At 38.4% G+C, this 22,495-nt stretch overlaps 2 protein-coding genes across 3 annotated transcripts in view; both read right to left on the bottom strand.

Moving 5' to 3' along the window:
- Positions 1–22,495, bottom strand: part of FSHR (follicle stimulating hormone receptor) — a 194,922-nt gene that overhangs the window by 134,253 nt on the left and 38,174 nt on the right. The gene's annotated exons all lie outside the window — the stretch shown is intronic.
- On the bottom strand, positions 15,595–16,209 carry LOC133064227 (large ribosomal subunit protein eL18-like). Its single transcript, XM_061154042.1, has one exon. It carries the CDS (start codon positions 16,177–16,179, stop codon positions 15,595–15,597), a length of 585 nt encoding a protein of 194 aa, XP_061010025.1. The 5' UTR covers positions 16,180–16,209.

Genomic DNA, 22,495 nt, shown 5'->3' with positions numbered 1-22,495 from the left:
TCATGACATTTATGAGAGTACACAGCTATGGCATCTGTCCTGAATTTCATCTGGGATGGGGAAGGCAAGTCAATGGAGCAGGTTTGCCTGGCAGTGGCAGTTAAGAAGAGAGCTCCTTCTTCTTGTATCCCACTGAATCCATCCTGATCAGTATGTTATGGCTTCTGTGTCTTCCCCAAATCTTTCTCTGTAGACATTTATCCGTGAGAGAAATGTATTCTGAGCTTAAATGGGAGAAGGAATAGAAAGGAATAGAAAACATTCTTGTTCCTGTTTCCTCCCCTTTTATTTAGTTCTCATTACATGGGCTGACAGTGAGCAATTTAGGACAGAGAGGATAATTTGGCTTTTCCTTTTGGTGTAGTTTGAGATAGAAGAAAGGTTTGCATATCAGAGCCCCAGCCACAGGGATCATCTGCATACTAGCCAAAAGGCTGGCTAAAGGAGGCAAAGTCCGCTTGCCCAGACATTCAGTTCCCATTGACTTTCTATCTAGTTTAACTTCCAGATAGTCTGTCTCAAGGTTCGTCTAGTTAAAGTTATGGTTTTTCCAGTAGTCATGTATGGATGTGAGAGTTGGACTATAAAGAAAGCTGAGCACAGAAGAATTGATGCTTTTGGAACCATGGTGTTGGAGAAGACTCTTGACAATCCCTTGGACTGAAAGGAGATCCAACCAGTCAAAACTAAAGGAAATCAGTCCTGAATATTCATTGGAAGGACTGATGCTGACGGTGAAATTCCAGTACTTTGGCCACATGATGTGAAGAACTGACTCATTTGAAAAGACCCTGATGCTGGGAAAGATTGAAGGCAGGAGGAGAAGGGGACAACAGAGGATGAGATGGTTGGATGGCATCGCCTACTTGATGGAGATGAGTTTGAGCAAGCTCTGGAATTGGTGATGGACAGGGAAGCCTGGCGTGCTACAGTCCATGGGGTCGCAAAGAGTTGGACTCCACTGAGTGACTAAACTGTACTCAATCTGTCTCGTGTAGACACTGCCACATGCCATTGTGTCAACTCATGATACCATGATGTTTTCTTTGGGAGAGAAAGTATAGTTGTAGGTGGGTAGGTGCCACTCCAAACCCAACTCCAATGACACCTCACTGTCCAGCAAGTCTCAGGGATTTCCCATCATCAACCTTCTGAGAGTGGTGATTCTTCACTTTTGTCATCTTCCAGTGAACAGGAATTTCTAATAGCTGTTTTGAATCTGCTTTCTTTTTATTTCCATTTATGTCCCCTTATCTCAGCATCTGTGCTGGACTGATAAAGGGGATGAGGCTCTCCTGCTAACTATATACCATTGCTGACTTTATCTCCTCCTTTGTATAACCTTTATATCAAGGTTGCAGAGACTTCTTTTCCTGACTAACTCCGCCCCCCAACCCCTTGTTTGCACTGAGTGGCTCTGAAATTACACTCTACACCACATTTTATCACCTGTTCACTTCCATTTTTCAGCTGTTCACTGTCATCATCTTTTACCTGAATCTAATGCCTGATTGATAACTCATTTATATGAGAGCTCAGGATGAAGAAGCAACATGATGAAAAGAAAAGATCACTAAGGATAAAAAATTAGAAATCTGGGTTCTCTTCCGGCTGTGCTACAAAGTATGCAAATAACTGAGAAAAGTCAAGTCCAATCAATAAAGTGAGGGAGTTGGGCCCGATGATCTCTAAAGCCCTAGAAGATAGATTTCACACTGTGGTTGTATAGTGGAATCCTCTTCAAACGCTCTCCCATTTCAGTCATATTCTGTGTAAAGCAAAAGGAATCACAGTCTGCCTCCACTTGCTTTTCAGAGAGATGTTCTACTACTTCCTGTGTAGAAGCTCAATCTACCCAGGCCTTCACCATTAATACATGGCTTGTGTTGCATATGTGTTAAAATCCCATGGGTGTATGTCTTAGTTTCCCTAAGTATATGGAATGGTGCCATAGAGCAGGAACCAAGCCACTTGTCTGTATTCCAAAGGGCCTCATCTCAACAGAGCTTTGCATATTTCCCATATTAATGCATGTTAGTAGATGGGGGATATTGTTTATGATGGCAGTAGCTCTTAAGTTTTAGGCATTTGAGCATCTCATACTTTAAATCACAGAAATTGTTAGCCCTTTAAAATTATGCCAATCATACCAATCAGTTTTGTTCAAAATAATACCTGGGACACACATCATTTTCATCATTCATCATTTCATGAATGATGAAAAAGGAGTTTAACTTTCTAGGAATTTAACACAGACTTGGTGAAGAATATAGAAAGGGTTTCTTAGGATGTGGGAGAGCAGTTGGTAGAAAGTAAAAACTGCAAATTATTGGCCCATGAACAGAATCCAGCACAAGACATGTTTTGTTCAGCCCACACAGTATTTTAAAGAAGTTTGAATTGGTTGCCAGCTCTTCACATTGTGAAAGTTCATCTAAAACTGCAGATCTGTGGCTTCTCTTGAAGACTTAGATCTTGCAACACTGGGCTCCATTCCCACAAAAGTATAATTGGCTACAGTTGAGTGATGGCTGACATGGTTGGTCAGGTTTCATTCATGCTGGTCTGTTCTTCTGTCCTGTGTCTTAAGGCTTTGTGTTTGGGATTTCTGGTTCTTGAAAAGCTAGTCTGAATGGGTTTGAATGTTTTAGAATTCAAAGGTTCTCAACCTTGGGTGCACATGAGAATCACTTAGGGCTGTTTTTGTTGTTGTTGTTTTTTACATACTGTAAGTGCCTGAGCCACACCCATGTTGGGGGGCTGGCGCGGGGGATGGGCAGCAGGTGCAACCAGGCATCCTTACTATAAAAGTTCCCCAGGTGATTCTCATGCATAGTGAAGACTGAGAACTCTTGCTTTAGAGGGAAAACAAAAAGAATCAGCAGCAAGCTGCCTTGATCAGTAGTTAGGGAGTTGGGATGATGGGGAAGGTTTTTTCAAAGTTATGCAGTGCTGTGTTTGGTCACTTAGTCGTGTCCAACTCTTGGCAAGCCTATGGACTACAGCCCTCCAGACTCCTCTGACTGTGGGGAGTTTTCAGGCAAGAATACTGGAGTGGGTTGTCATGCCCTCCTGCAGGGGATCTTTCCAGCCCAGGGATCAAATCCAGGTCTCCTGCATTGCAGGTTCTTTACCCTCCGAGCCACCAGGGAAGCCCACCATATACAGTTATTGATTTATAACTTTTTTATTGATCAAGTACTTCATGATGCACATTAAAGTTCTGGGAAAAGTAATGCTAAGCAAGATACGTTTCTTGCCTTACCAATTTTAATTCTACTGTGATATATATAATAATTATAGCACAGAGTGTATGGTGCTATACATACATATATATATGTATGTATAATACATACATGACTATTTTTAGTGCTTGCTGTGTCAGGCACTATGCTAAATCCTTCATTTGTATTATCTATTATAATCTTCAAAACCACCTCATGAAGTAGGTAACTATTACTTTATAGATGAGAGCATTGAGTTAAGAGTGGTGTAGTAACTTGATCAAAGACACAGTAGCAGATCTAATTTTCAAACTCAGGTCTGGTCTCCAAAAGCCCATGCTCATATATGTATATGTAAATTCACACACACACACACACACACACACACACACACACACGTATAATCAGAGGGATTAGAGATCGGAACGAGAGCTAGTAAGATTTTCACGGGGGCAAGTGGGATGAATGAGGATAAAATATATCAGGAACTTAGATGTTCCTTTAAAAAGCAGTACTAAGTAAATTAATTCAAAGAGGGGTGGGACCAGCAGTCATTTGAGATTGTGCTAGAAATTTGGGAAAACACAAAGATGCCTCAAGAAGGTGAAAGGAGAGATGTTACCAGAAATTCCCCTGAAGGTCAGTCTTATTAAATTATTATTAATAATTCAGAATTGGTTTTGAATTATCAAAGAATTTTATTAATTGAGAACTGGGTTTGGAATAGAATTCAGGGTCTTGGTCTAGATAGAATTCAGGGCTACTCTTACTCTGTCAGAGTGAATAAACAGAATTCCACTTTAATGACTCACCAGGGTCTCAGACAGCATCTGATAAAATGGCAAATATATCATGCCTCTAAAGTGGCTCTTTCAGTCCCCTTGGTTAATGTCAAATGGTTTAACTGTGATTTTTATTGACAACACTCAGCTCAAGATGCAATAATGAAAGGCAACTGTCACATAAAGGTCAGTTTGGGGCAACTTCTGTTCAGATATAGGAGGATTAAATAGGGATAAACATCCTTCTGGAATCTATGGGCGCCACTTGACTGTGACAATCACTGAAGATGAAACCACAAGAACAGCACCAAACAAAACCTCATCGTTGCGCCATGAACCAAAGACAGATTTAAGTCTTTCATAATGCACTTAAAACTAATTTCTGTTTTCTATTTAGGAGTTTCACACATTTAATCAGAAAGCATATGCATTGAATAATTATCTTTTACTGACTCTGTAAAATGCAAATATCAAATGTTCAAATGAACCCTGTTAGAGACAAGAACAAATGCATAAAACTATTTAAAATAGATTTGGAGTAAAGCAAGTAAGACAGTACTCAGAATGCAACCCTGGATCCAAAATCACTCCTCACATAATAAATATGTTATTTATTACAGGATTTAAAAGAATGATTTATTTAATCTTTAAGGCAGTAATCTGATGATATTTGTACCTAATCCTTAAGAGCAACATGTATTTTGACAGAGAGAGATATTCCCTGAAAAGTTTAATGTCCTCTGTGAGGATAAGAAGAAAGCATTATTTGGCATTGTTTCTTTTGAATATGGGCCAGAGATTTTGCCAGAAATCAAGATGAATACTTCTGCTTTGCATCAGAAGAACATAAAATGAATATTAAGCGCACATTATTCTTTTCTTGATGCTAACTGCTAGCACAGAGCGATCCTGAATGGATAGTTCCTACATTGTAATACAAGCAAAGCATTAGTTGTCTCTGGTACTTAACTGGTAGAAATGAATAGCAATGGTCAGTAGAAATACAAGGACTCTTTCCTTCACTGAAAATGTTACAATCTATAAATGATAATTTCTAGATTAACTGTGTGTGACACAGTAGCAGCTTTGAAAACAAAAATGTAATAATATTGATACCTTGCATTTCACAAAAAGGGTCATGTCTCCAATTTTCTGAACATGGGCTATATTTCATTTTACTCTAGGAATGAAATCTCTATCTTGGCTCTTGACATTTCCTGTTTTGAAAACACCCATTGATCTAAGAAATAAATGTTCCTGTTAAACGGAGTCTTTGCACTAGCTAAAGACTAAAACATGGTGGTGAAGAGCTGGGTCACCGCTGGTAGGATGCAATCTCCACCAGACTTTTTCAATTCGAAACTGTGAAAAGCACACAGATTCTAGCTCGTGGGGACATTGACCACTGGAAAGGGGCTTAGCCTTGGCTGAAAGGGAGAACAAACTGGGGGCTGAACAAACATTTGGTACAGTCTTACTATGTACAGCCGTTGTTCAAGGCTGTTTACCATACACTCTCACTATTTAGTTCTCACGGCAGTGTGACAGGTAAAATTTTTTTTTCCCAAACTAATGTACAGTTTGAGCATATATGTACAATTCCAAGAGTTCTAACACATGGATAGATTCATATAGGGTTTCCCAGGGGCTGCAGAGGTAAAGAATCCACCTGCCAATGTAGGAGACTCAGGTTCGATCTTTGGGTCAGGAAGATGCCCTGGAGAAGGAAATGGCAACCCACTCCAGTGTTCTTGCTTGGAGAATCCCATGGACAGAGGAGCCTGGTGGGCTACAGTCCATGGGGTTGCCAAGAGTGGGGCATGGCTGAGTGGCAGAGCAGGTGCATGGATTCATATAACCCTCACCACCACATTCAGGATGCAGAACAGTTACATCGCCATATAACTCCCTGTGCTGTCCCTTTGAAGTCACACTGATACCCTTCCCACACTTTAAGCCCTGGTAACCACTGACTGTATTCCAGTGCTATACTTTTCCTTTCTCAACTATTATATAAATGGTACTACCCAGTATATTACCTTTTGAGACTAGCTTTTTTTCCATCAGTGCTTTTTAATTAAGCCTCATGGATTTTGTTTTCTTTATCAGTAGCTTGTTTCTTTTTGTTGTTGAGTGGTATTTCATTGTGTATATGTATATATGTGTATATATAGCATATATATACATATACATTGTGTATATGCATTGTATATATACCACAGTTTGTTTACCCATTCACCTAAAGGACATTTGGGTTGTTGCCATTTTTGGGTGATCAGGAATAGAGTTACTATAAACACTGATGTTCAGGGTTTAGTAGAAATATACATTTTCACTTTTCTAGGATAAATATCTTTGAGTGAAATTGCTGGGTTATATGGTAAATGCAAGTTTAACTCTGAGAAACTGCCAAATTGTTTTGCACAACAGCTTTCCAGTTTTGCAGTCTCACTAGTTGTATGTGAGAATTCCCAATGTGCTACATCCTTGCCAGCCCTTGGCAGTGTCAGTTTTGTTTTCAGCTGTTCTAATAGATGTGTAGTTTATCACACTGAGATTTTCAAGTTTTTTTTTTTCTTAATGGCCACTGAGGTTGAGCATCTCTTCATGTGCTTATCTGACATTCATATATCTTCTTTGGTGAAGTGCCTATCACCTCACACTAGTCAAAATGGCCATCATCAAAAAGTCTACAAACAATAAATGCTGGAGAGGGTGTGGAGAAAAGGGAATGCTCTTGCACTGTTGGTGGGAATGTAAATTGATGCAGCCACTATGGAAGACGGTATGGAGATTCCTTAAAAAACTGCAAATAAAACCACCACACACACACACACAAAATGATGGCCATTCTGACAGACGTGAGGTACTTCTTTGGTGAAGTACTCTGGTTTTTTTTTGCTGTTGATTCCTTTCTGTTGAGTTCTAAGAGTTTTCCTTTTTTAAAAAGTAATCTGGATACATGTTCCTTCTCAGAGATGTGGTTTACAAATACTTTCTCCCAATCTATAGTTTCTTTTTCATTTTCTTGATAGTATCTTATGCAGAGCAAAAATTTTGATAGAGTCCAACTTATCAGTTGTTTCTTTTATGGGTAGTGCTTTTAATGTTATAGTTAAGAACTCTGCTGAACTCCAGGTGACAGAGATTTTCTCCAGTGTTTTCTAAGAATTTTTTAATTTTAAGTTTTACATTTAGATTTATGATCCATTTTGGATTTCAGGTTATTTTTTGTGTGAGGTTTAGGTCAAGCTTCCTTTTTGTCATAGGCTCCAAAACTATTTGTTTAAAAAAGACTATCCTTTTGCCATTGAATTACTTTTCCTCCTTTGTCAAAAATCAGTCAGCCCTAATTGTGTGAGTTGATTTCTAGACTCTCTATTCTGTTACATTGATCTGAGTCTATCCCTTTGCCAGTGCAGTACTTTCTTGATTACCGTAGTTTTATAGTAAGTCTTATACAAAAGTGATCTTCATGACCTAGATAATCATGATCGTGTGATCAGCAACCTAGAGCCAGACATCCTAGAATGTCAAGTCAAGTGGGCCTTAGGAAGCATCACTATGAACAAAGCTAGTGAAGGTGATGGAATTCCAATTGAGCGATTTCAAATCCTGAAAGATGATGCTGTGGAAGTGCTGCACTCATTATGCCAGCAAATTTGGAAAACTCAGCAGTGGCCACAGGACTGGAAAAGGTCAGTTTTCATTCCAGTCCCAAAGAAACACAATGCTGAAGAATGCTCAAACTACCACACAATTGCACTCATCTCACGCACTAGTAAAGTAGTGCTCAAAATTCTCCAAGCCAGGCTTCAACAGTACATGAACCGTGAACTTCCAGATGTTCAAGCTGGATTTAGAAAAGGCAGAGGAACCAGAGATCATTGCCAATATCTGCTGGATCATTGAAAAAGCAAGAGAGTTCCAGAAAAACATCTACTTCTGTTTTATTGACTATGCCAAAGCCTTTGACTGTGTGGATCACAACAAACTGTGGAAAATCCTTAAAGAGATGAGAATACCAGACCACCTGACCTGCCTCCTGAGAAATCTGTATGCACGTCAAGAAGCAACAGTTAGAACCGGACATGGAACAACAGAGTGGTTCCAAATCAGGAAAGGAGTCCGTCAAGGGTGTAGATTGTCACCCTGCTTATTTAACTTATATGCAGAGTACATCATGAGAAATGCTGGGCTGGAAGAAGCACAAGCTGGAATCAAGATTGCCGGGAGAAATATCAATAACCTCAGATATGCAGATGACACCACCTTTATGTCAGAAAGTGAAGAAGAAATAGAACTGCCATATGACCCAGCAATCCCACTTCTGGGCATACACACCAAGGAAACCAGATCTGAAAGAGACACGTGCACCCCAATGTTCATCGCAGCACTGTTTATAATAGTCAGGACATGGAAGCAACCTAGATGCCCATTAGCAGACGAATGGATAAAGAAACTGTGGTACATATACACCATGGAATATTACTCAACCATTAAAAAGAATTCATTTGAATCAGTTCTAATAAGATGGATGAAACTGGAGCCCATTATACAGAGTGAAGTAAGCCAGAGAGATAAAGACCATTACAGTATACTAACACATATATATATGGAATTTAGAAAGAGGGTAAGATAACCCTATATGCAAAACAGAAAAAGAGACACAGATGTACAGAACAGACTTTCGAACTCTGTGGGAGAAGGCGAGGGTGGGATGTTTTGAGAGAACAGCATCGAAACATGTATATTATCTAGGGTGAAACAGATCACCAGCCCAGGTTGGATGCATGAGACAAATGCTCGGGCCTGGTGCACTGGGAAGACCCAGAGGGATCGGGTGGAGAGAGAGGTGGGAGGGGGGATCGGGATGGGGAATACATGTAAATCCATGGCTGATTCATGTCAATGTATGGCAAAAACCACTACAATATTGAAAAGTAATTAACCTCCAACTAATAAAAATAAATGAAAAAAAAAAGAAAAGAAAATGAAGAAGAACTAAAGAGCCTCTTGATGAAGGTGAAAGAGGAAAGTGAAAAAGTTGGCTTAAAGCTCAACATTCAGAAAACTAAGATCATGGCATCCGGTCCTATCACTTCATGGCAAATAGATGGGGAAACAATGGAAACAGTGTCAGACTTTATTAGCTTGGGCTCCAAGATCACTGAAGATGGTGACTGCAGCCATGAAATTAAAAGACATTTGCTCCTCAGAAGGAAAGTCATGACCAACCTAGACAGCATATTAAAAAGCAGAGACATTACTTTGTCAACAAAGGTCCGTCTAGTCAAGGCTATGGTTTTTCCAGTAGTCATGTGTGGATGTGAGAGTTGGACTATAAGGAAAGCTGACCACCAAACAATTGATGCTTTTGAACTGTGGTGTTGGAGAAGACTCTTGAGAGTCCCTTGGACTGCAAGGAGATCCAACCAGTCCATCCTAAAGGAAATCAGTCCTGAATATTCATTGGAAGGACTGATGCTGAAGCTGAAACTCCAGTACTTTGGCCACCTGATGCGAAAAACTGACTCACTTGAAAAGACCCTGATGCTGGGAAAGATTGAAAGCAAGAGGAGAAGGGGACAACAGAGGATAAGATGGTTGGATGGCATCACCGACTCAATGGACATGAGTTTGAGTAAACTCTGGGAGTTGGAGATGGACAGGGAGGCCTGGCGTGCTGCAGTCCATGGGGTCGCAAAGAGTCGGACACAACTGAGCCACTGAACTGAACTGATAGTAAGTCTTGAAACTTCATAATGTGAATTCTTTTTTAGAATTGTTTTTATTATTTTAATTCATTTGCCTTTTCTTATAAATTTTAAAATTGACTACTCTGTATCTACAAATATCCTGCTGGGATTTTGATTGAAATTGTGTTAACCTACAGATCAGTTTGGGGAGAACTGACATCTTAACCATAATACTTTCCCCAGTGATGAACAAAACAGAGTATATCTCTTTTTTAGGTCTTCTTTGGTTTCTTTCAACTGTGTTTTGTATCTAACAGGATATAGCTCCTTTGTTTGATAAAGTTTATAACTAAGAATTTCATTTTTTTGAGTGATTATAAATGGCATTGGATTTTACTTTTGTTTTCTAATTGTTCACTGTTACTTTAAATATAAAAATGATTTTTACTTGTATCTTGCAACTTTCCTAAATTCACTTATTGCTTCTAGGACCATTTTTCTTTGAGATTGCATGGACTTTCTAATAGACAATTATATCATCTATTAATAGGACTTCCCCAGTGCCTCAGCTGGTTAAGAATCTAGGCTGGATGCATGAGACAAGTGCTCGGTACTGGTGCACTGGGAAGACCCAGAGGAATCGGGTAGAGAGGGAGGTGGGAGGGGGGATCGGCATGGGGAATACATGTAAATCCATGGCTGATTCATGTCAATGTATGACAAAAACCACTACAATATTGTAAAGTAATTAGCCTCCAACTAATAAAAATAAATGGAAAAAAAAAAAAAAAAGAATCCACCTATGTCTGTTATTCAGGAGACATAAAAGATGCCATTGCGACCCCTGGGTTGGGAATATCCCCTGGAGAAGGAAATGGCAACCCACTCCAGTATTCTTTCTTGGGAAATCCCATGGACAGAGAAATCTGGAGGGCTAGAGTCCATGGGGTCACAAAGAGTTGGACACGACTACACATGCATGCATCATCATTAGAAACAATTTTACTTCTTATTTTCCAACCTGAAGGCCTTTTGTCTATCTTCCTTTCTATATTACACTGGATAGGTTTCCGGTACTTTGTTGAACGCAAGTGGTGAAAGTGGACATTCTTGCTTTATTTTTTATCTTAGAGGAAAAGTCTTTCATCTCTCATGATTAAGTATGATTTTAGTGGTAGCTGTTTTTCCTGGTGCTCTTGATCAAGTTAGTAAGTTTTCTTTTATTCCAACTTTGCTGGGTGTTTTTACTAAGAGTGGATATTGGATTGTATTCAAATGCTTCTTCTACATTAATTTATATAAGCTTGTTGTATGTGTTCTTTTGTCTTTTAATTTCAGTCTATAGGTTGCATTGCTTGATTTTCAAATATTAAAAGGTTTGCATTTCTAGGATAAACCCCACTTGGTCATTGTGTGTAATTTTATTATATTTTGCTGGATTTCATTTGCTTATATGTTGTTGAAGTTTTCTCATCTGTGTTCGTAAGGAATATTACTGTTTCATTTCCTTCTGTCTAGTTTAGGTATCAGAGTAATGCTGGCCTCTTAAAATGAGTTGGAAAATGTCAGTTGAATTGACATGGCTGATGATGTTGTTCAATCTTCTGGATCTTTACTGATGTTCTACCTACTTGTTCTTTTATTTACTGAGAAAGGAATATTGAAGCCTCCAAATATAGGTGTAGATTTCCCCATTTCTCATTTCAGCTCTATCAATTTTTGTTTCATTTATTTTTAAGCAATGTTGTTAGGTACATACATACTTAAAATTGCTAAGTCTTCTTGACCCTTTGTCATTATGAAATGAGTCTTTTTATTCTTAGTAGTTTTTGCTCTGAAGTCTACTATTTCTTTGCTCTGATGTTTGATATTAATATGGCCACTCCTACTTTGTTTTGATCAGTGTTTGCATGACATATTTTTATTTATCCTTTGTTTTCAACCTTCCTATACCATTATATCTGAAGTAGATTTCCTTCAGTGTATAGTTGAATGTCTTTATTTTAATTGGTGTGCTTAAATTATTTATATATAAGGTACATTATTAATATGTTTAGACTTAGGTCTTTCATTTTCTAACTTGTTTGTTTCTTCTACTTTTTGTTATTCTGTTACCCCTTTCCTTCCTTCTTTGGCTTATTTAAATTTTTTCAAATTATATTTGACCATATATCTTTACATAAATTATTAAGTAGTTGCTCTAGGGATTGAAATAGTCACACTTAAAATTTTAGAATCCTCTTAGAATTAATATTTCATGATTTCAAGATGAATGTAGAAATCTTACCATCTCATAGTCCTTTTAACTTCCTTTCATGTTGTAATTGTCATATGAATTTCATCTACATATACTGAAAAACCCTTTAGATAAAGTTCAAATTTTTTCTTCAACTGTCATATATGTTTAAAGAACTTGAGGGGAAAGAATAGTTTATATTTTTCAACATATTTTAGATATTTTATTATTATAATATGTCTCTATATATTATTTATTATATATTATTAACCGTTAATATTCTGTTTACTTTTGAGATAATTTTCCTTCAAACTGAAGATCTTTCTTCAGAATTTCTTTTCGAGCAGCTCTGCTAGCAACAAATTCTCTTGAATTCCTTTCTTTTGATGGTATTTTATTTCATCTGTATTCTTTAAGGCTATTTTCATAAAACAGAACACTGGGTTGAAAGTTCTTTTCTTTTAGAATTTTAAAGTGTTGTTTTATGAGTGAAAAGAAAAATACAGCATACCAAAGCTTATGGGATGTCAACAAATTAGATAAACTAAGTTAAATGGACAAGTTCCTAGGAAGATGCCAACTACCAAAGTCAACCCAAGAATAAACAGAAAATCTGAATCACATAATAAATCAAGAGACTGAATTAATACGCAAGAAAACTTTTCACAAAGAAAAGCCCAAGACCAGATATCTTCATTGGTGAAATCTGTCAATTGTTTGAAGAAGAATTAAGCCCTTTCTCACAAAATTAAAAAATTCAAATCCTTCACAAAATTTTGTAAAATATAGAAGATAAACGAATAGTTTCTAACCTACCCCGCGAGGCTGCTGCTGCTGCTGCTGCTGCTAAGTCACTTCAGTCGTGTCCGACTCTGTGCGACCCCATAGACGGCTGCCCACCAGGCTCCCCCGTCCCTGGGATTCTCCGGGCAAGAACAGTGGAGTGGGTTGCCATTGCCTTCTCCAATGTGTGAAAGTGAAAAGTGAAAGTGAAGTTGCTCAGTGGTGTCTGACTCCTTGCGACCCCATGGACTGCAGCCTACCAGGCTCCTCCGTCCATGGGATTTTCCAGGCAAGAGGACTGGAGTGGGGTGCCGTTGCCTTCTCTGACTCCACGAGACAAGTATTACTCTAATACCAAAATCAGAGGCATCACAAGGAAATAAAATTACATACCAATAATCCTTATGAATACAGATGTAAATATCCTTAACAAAATATAAGCAAATCAAATCCAATACAATATAAAACAGATTGTACACTGTGATCAAGTGGAATTTATGCCATGAATACATCGTTGGTTTAATATGCAAATATGAATACATTACACAGTATTAATAGGATAGAGGACAAAAACGATATCACCCAAAGAGGTACAGAAAAAACATTTGATGAAACCCAACACTGAACAAACTAGGAAAAAATTACTCAACAAACTAGGAATAAAAACAGGCTTCTTTGATACAAGGCTGCTATGAATACCTCACAGCTAACAGCATACTTAATGGTATAAGACTGAAAGCTTATCACCAAGATCAGGTACAAGACAAAGACGTCCACTTACAATTTCAGTTTAATCACACTGGAGGTTCTAACCAGAAAAACTGGGTAAGAAGAATAAATAAGAGGCTTCCAGACTGAAAAAGAAGTAAAACTATCTCTTTTCCCAGATGACATGCTTTTGAATACTGAAAATAATTCCTCCTGATAATTCCTAATAGTCTGTCTTTAAGTTCTTGACCACGATGTTGAACTCTGTAGAAAATAGATGAACCTTTGGATAATCTGGAACTGAAGTGGCTTTTAGAGGAATCTTTCACTTAAATAAGATAGTCTACCTTAGGGGTGCTCTTGAAAAGAAAACATGCCTATGACTGATTCATGTTGATGTACAGCAGAAACCAACACAATACTCTAAAGCAATTATCCTTCAGTTTAAAATAAATAACAAAAAAATGATTCCTAACCTCTCAGGCAATAGAATGCTTTCTTTGATTGGTAGGAAGAGAAATGATTTCCAAAAGCAACTTCTCTAGGAGTCCCTGTAGCATGTAAAGGAAAACTCTTTGGTAAAAACTTTTGCCATCTTAGCAGGTAACTAACTTATTCTATCTGCTAGAAACACAATTTGGGTCCAGCTTTTCTTCTGGGTTTTGTGTTATTATGCCTGATACATAGCTGAAAATGAAAGCTATAAGATCTCTGTGTCTGTCTGTATGTTATGTACATCTATAAATGTGTGTACATTATGTTTATGTGATATTTTTTAAAGCTCTATTTGTTTTGTTTAAAAGATAAGCCAATTAAGTGTTCCTTGAAAGTGAAAGTCGCTCAGTCGTGTCCGACTCTTTGTGACCCCATGGAATTCTATAGGCCAGAATACTGGAGTGGGTAGCCTTTCCCTTCTCCAGGAGATCTTGCCAACCCAGGGGTCGAACCCAGGTCTCCCACACTGAAGGCGGATTCTTGACCAGCTGAGCTATCAGGGATTAGGTGTTATCTAACGTATTCCTAACACTCTCAAAAATCTAGAGATTAAATTAAAGTTTTCCAAGTTCACAGGATAATATTCGACAAATAAAATCTAGCTTAAGTTGTTGGCTTAGTTAAAGCAGGTATGTCGTTGGAGTTGGCAACATAAAATATAACTCAAACATACTGCTTTTTCTACCTAGATTTACTAGTCTTATAGCTCATGTTATCTCTGTGTTACAAAATTCATCAGCAAGAAAAATAAGATGATGGTTAGCTGTTTAATGTTTAATCTAAGCATACTTATTTTGAAAAACAAGTAATTTAAATAGATGTAAATAAGATACAAGTTTACACTAAGTTAAGTTAAATGATCGATATTCATTGATTATAGGATCATTTCCATACTAAAACATTAATTGCTAAACATAAATTTATCTATCTTTGGGTTGTTAATTTTTAAGAACAAAAAATATCTGGGTCTATTGAAAAATATGTCTTTTGCCACATTAAAAATTTTGTAACATAAAATTTTATATTTATATTTTTATAACAAAAATTTTATAACATAAAAATAGATGTGTTGAAAATTATAGATTTTTATAATTATATATTAGTTTGCTAATCTACTACAAGATGCTGTTATGATAGACAGTACCTAATTGCCTGCTTCTTAGTTTTCACTGGAAAATAGAGGTTACTGATATCTAAACTTTATAATCAATATATAAAAGTAAACAGAAACAGTAAGAATGAAGGGAAACAGCTTTGTATATAAAGAGTGGCAGGAAAGGTGGATGTGCTTTTAAGTAAGAGTGTTGTCCTAAAGTAAAATACCTGGTTGCTCCAGAATGAAAAAGAAAAAAAGAAATAGGGCGGGATGGGGAATACGTGTAAATCTATGGCTGATTCATATCAATGTATGACAAAACCCACTGAAATGTTGTGAAGTAATTAGCCTCCAACTAATTAAAAAAAAAAAAAAAAAAGAAATAGGGCAAAATATAAATGGATATAGAAAGTTGCAGAAGATTTGTAGAAAGGATATTATTCATTGTAAGGTCAAGGCTAATTGAAGTTAAATGGATTTATTTATGAGTTTTTAAAATGTGCTCTACAATATACTCATAAAAAACCTAGAGTTTAATTTTCTTTCTGTTAAAATGAGAAAATTTCTTGAATTATTGCTCTGTTCTTTTTTTTTTTAAAGCATCCAAAATCTTTTTAATAACAAGGTAGACTCTCGGGTTAGTTTTTGTAGCCACGGCACGCTCGAACTTCCGGCGCTTGGAGCGGACACAGGGTTTGGTGTGGCTATGCGGGGTTCCTGGGGCCTTGCGAGGACCCGAGAGGAGGACGGTGCCGCAGCCCTTGGGGGAGTCCAGGGCCAGCTGGTCGAAGGTGAGCATCTTGCCCCCGGCCTTGAGGATGCGACTCCGGGCACGGCTGCTTACTCGCAGAGCACACACCTTCAGTTTGGGCACCTCCTGGACACGAACATCATCAGTTACAGCTCCCACGACCACAGCTGTTTTGCCTTCCCGGCCAGGAAGCTTCATCTTGCGGATCATCCGGGAAAGGGAGAGCGGTGGCCGGTTGGTGCGGCTCATGAACAGTCTCTTTAGGACAACCTGATTGAAGGTGGAGTTGGTTCGTCTGGCCAGGAACCTGTACAGCTTGACCAACAGCCTCAGGTAAATGTCCTGGCTCTTGGGCTCCTTGCGTCGAACCTTTCGGTCCTTGTTGTGGCGGATGTCAACTCCCATGATGGCGCCTCCTCTTTAGCCAGCTCCGGAAAGTGCTCTGTTCTTAAGAAGAGATTATAAAATGTTTTCTTGTGATCTACCTAGGAAACAAAGATTCCTTGTTTTATCAAAAATAATTTCCTGTGCATAGTGTCTTTATCAGATCTTTGATTATTGAGAAAAACTGAGTCTTTTCACTGTTAAAAGAGTTTAAAAAATAATTATGTGATTTTCTGTATTTGCTTTTGAAATCTTTTAATTGTCACTTTGATTGACTGACTGTACCTTTACAGTGACCTATGTTCCTATTTGATAAGTGTTTTAAGTCTTTTGACATTTTTGACAGACTTCTCCAAATCAATTCTGAATAAAATCTTTTTTGGTTTTTCCATAGGGTCCCTGGAAGATCTCAAAATATTTATTCTATTTTCTTAGAAAAAGAAAAATATTAAATGAATAGGCTTACTTGGTATGTGCAGTTACATTGGAAACATTGTCAAATAAAAGTGATGATTAATCTTGTTTAGGTTGTATGTGCATGGGTATGTATTACTAATGTTCCTCAAACTATACAAAATTCTGTAAAATTTGTCACTGTCCTTAAGTCCAGATAATCTGTCATAATTCAGGTTGTTATCTTCAAATATTATATGTCAAAAAAAATAACCAAATTCCTTTGTCAGTTGCATTATCATGAACTCTCACTGGATCTTTATCCATGGCCATTATAATTATAGCCCAGTTACTGTTTCACTTTCATGATTTCCTGAAAGCTTTTGCAAGCATCTATGATACAAAATTGCAAGAGATTAATGGAAAGACCCTGAAAAGTACTCTAACATACAGGTTTCTGATAATTTTTAGATTGTAACAGTGACCTGGGTAAGGATTTCTAAAATTCTACTGGAAATAACAGTTGATTCTTAAAACTACTAATCAAGCAAAACAAGAATTAGTTACATGGACCTGAATAAACTATTAGAGATGATTACAATTTTTATGACTGAAACATTACTGGTTCTTCAATGATCTGTTTTCTAGCTTTGACAAACCTGCCCACTCTATCCCCTCAATCTCAAATTTCTGTCTCTCTTTCTGTTTCCTATCCATAATTTATACCTGTTTGGTAAAATACACGTTTTAAAAATTTATTTTCAATTGGAGGATAATTGATTTACAATATTGTGTTAATTTCTGCCATACACCAACATGTATCTGCCATAGGTATACATATGTCCCCTCCCTGTTGAACTTTCCTTCCACCTCTCACTTCATCCCATAAAATACATTTTTGTAAAGAATATAAAATACTTATCTTTTTCTTCTTACCTGATCCCTCCAGAATACTCTCACTGACTATTCTTATTTTCATGGCAATATAGGTTTCATGGCAATTTAGCTAAGTTTAACAAGAATTTGTATTCCTCATAACAAGAAAAAATTGGGCAAGTCATTAGCTTAGCTTCTTAGCCTAAAGAGACTTTTAAAGATATAATCTTAGATTCCTTATTACCAGATGGTTTTAAAGAACTAAGGTTGACTTTATGGAGCCAGGAAAGCCCCTTAGATATTAGCAACACTTTGACTGGAATATCATATTTGAGAATATGGGTAGACTCACTATTCTTGCTGTACTATGTAAATAATCAGGTCAAAAGTAACGATACTAGATTTGTTTACAAACAAATTAGTCTTACTGTGATTGTCTTTGATAAAAATGAGGTGACTACAGAATAGTGAAAAATAGAAAAAAAATAGTAGAAAACTGTAAGTGCTTCTTCATCAAGAGGATTTTGTTCCTCTTTGCTTTCTATCATTAGGGTGGTGTCATCTGTATACCTGAGGTTATTGATATTTCTTCTGGCCATCTTGATTCTAGCTTGTGCTTCATCCAGCCTGACATTTTGCATGATGTACTCCACATATAAGTTAAATAAGCAGGGTGACAATATACAGCCTTGACATACATACTCCTTTCCCAGTTTTGAACCAGTCCATTGTTCCATGTCTGGTTCTAACTGTTGTTTTTTGACCTACATAGGTTTCTTAGGAGGCAGGTAAGGTTGTCTGGTACTCTCATCTCTTTAAGAATTTCCCATAGTTTGTTGTGATCTGCACAGTCAAAAGCTTTAGCACAGTCAATGAAGCAGAAGTAGATGTTTTTCTGGAACTCCCTTGTTTTTTTGATGATCCAATGGATGTTGGCAATTTGATCTCTGGTTTGTCTGCCTTTTCTAAATCCAACTTGTACATCTGGAAGTTCTCAATTCACATACAGTTGAAGCCTAGCTTGAAGGATTTTGAGCATTACCTTGCTAGCATGTGAAATGAGCGCAATTGTGTGGTAGTTTGAACGTTCTTTGGCATTGCCCTTCTTTATGATTGGAATGAAAATTGACCATTGGAAAAGACCCTGATGCTGGGAAAGATAGAGAGCAGGAGAAGGAAGGGGGTGACAGAGGATGAGATGGTTGGATGGCATCACTGACTCAGTGGACATGAGTTTGAGCAAACTCTGGGAGAGAGTGAAGGAAAGGGAAGGCTGGCGTGCTGCAGCCCATGGGGTCACAAACAGTTGGACACGACTGAGCAACTGAACAACAATGGTAAATGCTCCTGTTACCAGGTTATTTTTGTGTTCATTGTTGTTGGGGTTTTATTATCTACCTGTAAACTTCCAGGAAATCACTACTGATCAAGTGTGCACAGCATTCTGTGTGGTTGTACTTCAGTGTGGGCTGCTCAGAGAGTCCAACTGAAACCGAAGGACATTCAAATTGCAAACCAAGAAAATCCATCAGATTGAAGCTGCCATTCCCATTCATTATCTAAAGATGCTTTGAGCTCAAATCTAAAATATTTCTTCACTGACTGCTCTCCAGACTTGGAAACAGTTTATAATTTGCTCCAAATATTACACTTTATTTTTCTTTTGTTTCTATAGAAATCCCTCTTATATAATACCTGATTCCTCATACCAATTGAGTTCTAACCCAAATAGAAGCTTGCCTACAGCATTACATCCTGAAATGAAACATCTCCATGTTTATTCTGCCCTAAATAATTATGACATAGCTCAATGGTGACTCAGACAGTAAAGAATACACCTGCAATGTAGAAGACCTGGTTTTGATCCCTGACTTGGGAAGATTCCCTGAGAAGAAATGGCTACCCACTCCAATATTCTTGCCCGGGGAATTACATGTACAGAGGAGCCTGGAAGGCTACAATCCACAGGGTCATGAACAGTAGGACACTACTGAGCCAATAATGCTTTCACTCTTCAATAACGTAAGGCACTAACACAGTATTCGAAGACTTATTTCCACCAAGACTGAAAAGATTTCTATGATCTGCTTTCAGAAGAAGACAATATGTCCCATACATTAGAACCAGGAGTCTTAGTTTATTGTAAACATCACCAATGAAAGACTGCATTTAAACCTCCTTAAAAGAGACCTTATCTTCTAATCTTTAATTACAGAAAGAATTTATAAATTCTATAAATCTTTAGTCAGAATTGTATTTGACAATTGCATAACCTTGGGCCAATTCCTGGCTGAGTGAGAAAGACTATATATTATTGCTAATATGGCATGTTGTGTCTATGTATATAGCTCAGAAAAATGGAAACCTAATTACACATTATCTAAGAAACACAAATTGGCTCTGAAAAGTTAAACTTGACTCTGATTATAACTTCTTTGATTGTTTTAGTTGGTTAAATCCGAGTTCCTGGGAATATCTGGGTCTGGGGCGTTCTTCAGTCCTTCACTGTTATTCCTCTCAGACTCACGATATGAACCTCCCAGGTGCATTGTGTCCTCTCCAGGGGGTTTAAATTTGTTTCAGAAGCCGCTCACACATCAAATGATATCCACCAGGATTAGATAGTTCAAAGAACTCAATCATCTGACTGCCCATGTCTAGGATGGCAGTACAACTATTGGAAACAGCGACTATATGACTTTCTGTCCCGGCCACTATATTAACAGTGTCATTGAAAGTGATGCTGTACTATTTGGTCACATCCTGAGCTTGTGAAAAGAATGACCAAAAGGGAAGAATTACTAAAATAAAAAAGCGGAGACCAGTCAGGGTGGAAGATCCCTTAAGCAGACAAAACCAGTTAAGCCACAGAAGTGAAGCCATCTTTCATATTTCATGAATATAAGCAAAATTTAATTTGGGCTATTTTTTTTTTTTTTTTACAAATGCCTCTGGTAATAATAAATGAAACTTAAGACATCTTCATAAAATGATTTGCAATAATATAACAACTTTCAACCTCCCCTGCTGTCTGGAGATCCCCATTATAATAGCCAACCATGGTAAAGGTCCTCGTTTTCACTTTACAAGCCACCTGTAACATCCTGCTTCTGAGAGTCATACCAGTTTTAGGTTCGCAGTGCCTCTGCTCGTGAACAGTTTGTTTCCTACTCGATAAAATACTCATATCAAGTAAAGCTTTCTGAATTTTCTTTTTGACAGTAGAAAAGGTCATTACCTAGCAAACCATCACATGGAAGAAAGTTAGAGTAGGATTAATTTTTACAAAATGCTGAGCCTGTGCCTTGTGACCTCTTGGAGAAAGGGATGAGCCTAGAAGCTGGCAAATTGCTTTCTCCAGAGTCCCAGGAGGCTCATCAGACCACCAGGCCCACTTTGATTTTCTCATCATCCAGGTGGCGCTAGTGGTAAAGAACCCACCTGCCAATGCAGGAGACCTAAGAGATTCAGGTTCTATCCCGGGGTCGGGAAGATCTCCTGGAGAAGGGGCTGGCAACCCACTCCAGTATTCTTGCCTGGAGAATCCCATGGACAGAGGAGCCTGGGGGGCTACCGTCCATAGGGTCGCCAAGAGTTGGACATGACTGAGGTAACTTATCATGCATGCACACACAACAGAGGATTGGTACCCATTAAGTAGGATCAGGTGGTGCTGTGCAGAGGCCACCTGAGCCAGAACTCTGTGAAGGAGAGAAAGGGCAGAAACATGGAGGGAACTCTGCTTGGTCAGAGTTCAAAGCAATCCTCCATGGAAAGTCACTCTGAGAACCATTCTGCTCCCATTCTCTTTTCATCATCCATCACATTTTCTTTGACATAGAAAAAAAGGGAAAGTTTAAGAAAGAGAAAGTGTTTATGTTCAGTCTTGTCTTTGCATTCTTTGCAAGCTGTAGCCTTGACGGAAGCAAGTTGATTTGCAGAGTTACAAAGGAAAAATGGTTTGCAGAAAGGCGTTGTGTTCCAGAGGGCATGTGGCATGGTGTGAGGAGACCAGAGAATGCCATGAACATTAGCCATATGGGGGGTTGCTTCAGTGGGTCTTTTTTTGTTTCCTGTCCACCTCTGACTATTGCCCTCAAAGGAGCAAGGTAGAGAAAAGGGAGCAGTCACCCCATCCCACCCAGGCAGTCCAGCTGGTCCAGCTGTGCTTGGCCCCAAGGTACAGGCAGCAGGGGAAGATGGAGTGCATTGGTGGTGGAGAGGAGACCAGCCTCCCCAAACTATTATACCTGGGTGTATGGAAGGTGAGAGGGGTTTGGAAGTGGGACTACAGAATTAATGTTTAGTGAATCCAAGTAACAATATCTGTTTTGAGCAGAACAGATTCAAAGACTTTGAGGAAAAGGGCTCACACCATCAGTCCTAGACAGGATGAGGGCAGGCGTCAGTCATACTTTGTGCTTCTGACTGAGTGTCTTTTCACTGATGTAGTCTGGTTTATATGACTGTCAGAAATGGCCTTGAAAAGCAAAAAAGGAAGCCAGTATTGAAAGAGCTGGGGCAGTGTCCTCTTCGCCTCTGTGTCCTGGGTGGGGGGAGCTGTTGGTATTTAGAATCTCAATCATGTTGTGTTGGAAAGCTCCCCTCCTTCACTTTTCCACCACCTGCTGCCACCTGAGACTGGATGGCTTATTTCCCAAGTTCAGTGAAAGGACTTTGGTCCCAAGAAAGCTCACTTAAGGTCACCTTATGCGTTAGAAGGCCAGACATCTTCCCTTGTGTTTTTGAAAAACAGAAGCTAGCAATTAAACTTCAAAAGTCAGGAGGCCAAGAAAAAAATAAATGGAAAGGATTTAAATGGGAAAAACAAGGTTTCTGCTTTCTCAGAAAGATCAGGCTGAACAAGCCGATCTCAACAATGTATCTGTTGGTTCCCCACTCCCCAGGCTCTCCATCTCAGTCTCAACACTGATACATTCAGCCTTTCAGGACAAAGCCCTTCTGTCCTTGTGAGCTGTGTTCCCCTGCCAGCTGGCTGGAAGCTACTGGACCCTAGGCCACCAAGTGGACAAACAAAACTCTGAGGAGGTTTGTCTGGAAGTATTGA

The sequence above is a fragment of the Dama dama genome, chromosome 11, assembly GCF_033118175.1.
Source record: "Dama dama isolate Ldn47 chromosome 11, ASM3311817v1, whole genome shotgun sequence".
Lineage (NCBI taxonomy): Eukaryota > Metazoa > Chordata > Mammalia > Artiodactyla > Cervidae > Dama > Dama dama.
This window is presented reverse-complemented; position numbering and strand designations above follow the sequence as displayed.

Excerpts from the sequence above, each read along its gene's own strand:
- LOC133064227 (XM_061154042.1), bottom strand. The coding sequence starts at position 16,179 with ATGGGAGTTGACATCCGCCACAACAAGGACCGAAAGGTTCGACGCAAG.